Consider the following 4,357-nt stretch of genomic DNA (forward strand, 5'->3'; position numbering starts at 1 on the left):
TTACCATCTGCTAAACTTAACATGGAGTCTGTTGCAACTGTGAAAGGACTTATTGGCGAGGACCGTACGGAACATAAAAACTGCTATGAATTGCTCTAGTTCTCGATGAATATATTTATAATATTCTTCAACCATAGATATTCATTCAATCCTAGAATATAGAAAGGAGGCCAAGTATATGGTACAATTTTAACACGTTGGGTCCAAAATGGCTTGTAGAAAAAGCCGAGTTTGTATCAAGCAGAAGAGAAACAGAAGAAAACACAAACAAAACACGAGCTTCGCCATTCAAAGTATCAAACCAAGAAAAAATATTGAGGATTTGGTTTAATAGACAATGAATAGGAAGGTGAAAATTGTCCTAGTTTAGGTTTCTATGGTAGAAGAATCAATTTCTAATAGTCAAAAGTTATAAAGAAAGAGAGCATGTAATTAAACTCGGAGAAGAATAGTGATTGAAGATAGTGCGAAAAAATATCTAATGTGAAGAGACATAGAATCGAAGTTTTTACTTGATCTATGCATACAAAACAAGAATGGCCTTATAGTAATCCATGGTAAAAAGGAGGATTAGGTATGCATACAAATTAAACAAGATTGGCCAATATTACAATCAAAACCAATATTTATTGGAAATAACAAATGATATCAAAAGAAAATGAAGATTGAAGATAATAACATTAATGTAAAATCTGAGAATCTATTCAATCCACAGACTGTAGTACAAGAAAACATGTATATCTCAGCTCATCTTTTGAGACATTACCTAACTCAAGAAATTTTTCCTATGGTTCTCTATTCATATCTAAGCCACATGATTGAGCCAGCTCTAAGCTTAAATTACAATGAATAACTCATCGCAACTATTCGAGAAAAAATTTGTTGAATCCACAAGGACTATAAACTATATTTTTCATGAAAATCATGAAAACCCTTTTCCGAAGGTCTAAAATTTGTGTCCCAACTCTATAAGAATAATAAAAAATATTTATGACTTTCACTCAGACAAAATGTTGAGTTGGGTATTGATTCTCATAACCATTATAATCATAGTAAAGCCTCTCTCCCTTGGAAATATCTCGGGTAGCAATCAAAAAGACCCGCGATTCTCCATTAACATCGTATCTCACACATTTACTGTTCTGCTTCTTCTTACCGTCCCTGCATATGAATTGAACATGAAACTTAATAAATATCGGTCAATGTACAGAAGAAAAAGAATAAGTATTTTATGATATTAGAGTCCTAAAAAGTTTAGTTCTTTATAGAGCATATCAAGGCCAAACAGCATATGAAATGGACTGCAAGAAGAATTATAGAAATAAGAATGTATATCACAGAAATATAGAGCAGTCCACATGAAATGACGGAACCAAGTAAAATGGTATTCACCCCATCCCTTCCCTCTTGTTCTATTCTTCTAAATCAATATTACCATGAGAAAGTGAGACAGGCTTACGGAGTGTGATTGTTGATTCCACTGATAAAGCGAGCAATGTTTCCACGTTTATCAGCACAGGCAACAAGACTGGTAGCAGTGCTTCCTGAAAGAAGCAGCGTCATCATACTGTCGCAATCATCAGTTTCTCTATTCTTAATAAAATCCACATCGCCGGTGTATTCAGCAATAAATGTCATGTCTTTTATAGGGCCATCAGCTTCCACAGTATAGCTACATCACATATCAAGGAAAATCCAAAAAAAAAAAAAGAGTTAAAATAGCATGTAAATCACTTTCCTACATTACGGTAATGACTATAAGCTGGGTCAAAGAAATCAGCTAAATATTAAGTTAATAGAAATTGATTTCCTACTTCACGGTAATGAGTGTAAGACGAATATGTACCCTTGACATGAATCAAAAACCACCATTAATGGTGGGAATTTGCCTCGTTTGGTCATAGCTATGCAGCGCTCTAAGGTTTTTGTATCTTCCTTATTAAGATTCTGAGAGGAAAATAAACAAATAATCTATCAAACTAGGACACGGTGATGGAGATGTGCATGCTAATTAGCTTGTTTGCAAAAAGTCTATTTGGAAGTGTAAAAAATTTATAAGAAAATTAATTAGTTGAGACCTGCATTCCACCATTTTCAAAGGTGGACTGATTCGCTTCTCTGGGAGCCATTCCTGGAGAGTAGGTTAGGCTATTACAGAATTTCATGTTTAGTGCGGTTAAGGCAGTAGCCAGGGAGGCCATTTGTTTGAGTCTCCTGGCCGGATCTAGTGTAGGAACAAAGGGCAACAACCTTCTCCTTTTCTTTTGTAACACCAGCGGTCTTGGACGTCTTCGCCGCCTCATAGCTTCTACAAGTCCATAATGGATAAATTAAGAAGAAAACAACTTCCAATTATCGCACACAAATAAAGCAAAACTATACTTTAGAGTAATCTTTACAGATCAAACAAGTACTATGACATCAAAACATTAAAAAACTGTACAAAAATAAGGTATCTAAAAGTAACTCTGTTTAGATTCATTTATCATTTAAATTTTTTCTAAAGATCCCTAGTAAATCTTGTAGAAGTAACAAGAGAGTAAATGTATTTGCCATTCTAGGTTAACATAAGCATACAAGAACAGTTTCGGCAAAAACATAAAGGAACAAATATCCAAAGGGACATTAACATGCATCAATTTTTCACTCATAAGTAATAATGAAGAGCTTATGTACACCTAGGATGTATCAAATACCTTTTAAGGTATGCCAAAATCTTCCTAGTTTTCTTGAAAATGCATAAATATCAAATACTCTTATGGTTAAGTTATCCTAGTAACTTATTTTCTGGCAAACTGTTGACCACTTTTGAATCAATCTATCCACGTTAATATCAAATTTTGCTTTCTAAATTCAATTCATAGTATAATTTGCAACTACAACATAATCCAGTAAATGCATTTCATAGGGCTTCCTTTACCTTTAAACAACAGTAAAGGCTTATCATGCCAATTGCACCAAAATGTGCAAGTTTGTGAGATGCTGCTATCTCTCAGCTGAAGGTGTGTTTTGCATCAAATGCCATTACTGTTTGATCGTATCTAAAGGTTGCTTCAATAAATAAAACTATGGTAACTATCTGTTTATTAAAATCACAATCTAATAAATGTAGATCACCTCAATAACTCTACTTTTATAAATCCATCTTAATTGCCCATTGATCATTGGGCAATACCAATAACCAAAACCTCAAGCTTAAAATCTATGGAGCTGGTGACGGAAACATCTTAGTCCGCACCCTACATAGTTTGTCAAGAAACACTCCACAACCGAGGAACTGACATTTCATAGACTAAAAAACACCAAGCCCTCAACTACACATGCATGCTTCATTCACAAAAAGTTAAAACAAGTTCCAAAGATCATTACAAGAACTCATTCATAATTCAACAACCTACAAATAAATTTGAAAAAACAACCTACAAAATATTTATAATTCACAAGTCAAGCTCCAATGGAATAACAGAATTCAACCAACATCACTTACACAAAAACAAGCAACTACTGAGAAGCTCGATTCGAAATGGCAAAACAAATATCCACATAGCACATTAACAAAAATGATGATTAATAAATAACAATAAAAAAAATATAAAGTAGATAATAAACATGTCTGAATTTAACAGTACATTACCCCGAGAAGAAGAATTATTCCTTCTGAAATCAGGCAAATCCCTTGGAAGCCCGAAGAAATCAAGTATTCTCCTTTGCGTGAACTCTGAAACACATTAAACGATCATCAAAACAATGCCACATTCATAATCACGGTAAGAAAAAAGCTCAATCAAATAATCACGTTTTGAAGACAAAGAGAATCACTTACTTTTCACTTTCTTCACCCCTGAACACTTAGGGCAAATCCAGGAACCAATCGGAATCCTCACAACAATCGGCCTCACACATTTCATATGGAATCCTTTGTCACATTTGTCGCACAACAGCAGCTCCTCCGGCTGCTCCCCGGTGCCACATTGCTCGCACATGAGGCTACCGTAATCCTCCTTCTCCACCACCGCGTACTTCGCCCTCGCCAATATATCCTCCATTGACCTGTACTTCTTGACCGGCGGCGAGTCAAATGTCTTTTTCCGAATGTGGTGCGGTGCATGCGTGCGGTGGATGAAGCTCGTGAGCTTCTGAGATGAAGGCGATGAGGTCGCCGGAGCCATTCCGTTACGGCGGATTGAGAAATTCGAAAAGGAAAAAAATTAGAATTGAGAATTTTGATGAAATGTTTTTTCAGAAAACTCTCTAATTTATAGAAATGGTGGAAACTCTAGAAAATGGAGGTGATAGAAAAAAATAATAATAAAAAATAATTAAAAGAGGAAAAATAAAAAGTTTTTATTTCTTTTCT

The 4,357-nt window shown here is 34.8% G+C and overlaps 1 protein-coding gene across 1 annotated transcript; it reads right to left on the reverse strand.

Moving 5' to 3' along the window:
* Positions 1 to 648: 648 nt before the first annotated feature.
* On the reverse strand, positions 649 to 4,357 carry LOC131655515 (probable Histone-lysine N-methyltransferase ATXR5). The gene is made up of 6 exons (XM_058925371.1): positions 3,824 to 4,357; positions 3,635 to 3,718; positions 2,079 to 2,308; positions 1,847 to 1,947; positions 1,460 to 1,672; positions 649 to 1,161 (listed from the first exon to the last, which is right to left on the reverse strand). Exons 1-6 carry the CDS (start codon positions 4,167 to 4,169, stop codon positions 1,002 to 1,004), a joined length of 1,134 nt encoding a protein of 377 aa, XP_058781354.1. The 5' UTR covers positions 4,170 to 4,357; the 3' UTR covers positions 649 to 1,001.

Source organism: Vicia villosa, linkage group LG3, assembly GCF_029867415.1.
Source record: "Vicia villosa cultivar HV-30 ecotype Madison, WI linkage group LG3, Vvil1.0, whole genome shotgun sequence".
Taxonomy (NCBI): Eukaryota; Viridiplantae; Streptophyta; class Magnoliopsida; order Fabales; family Fabaceae; genus Vicia; species Vicia villosa.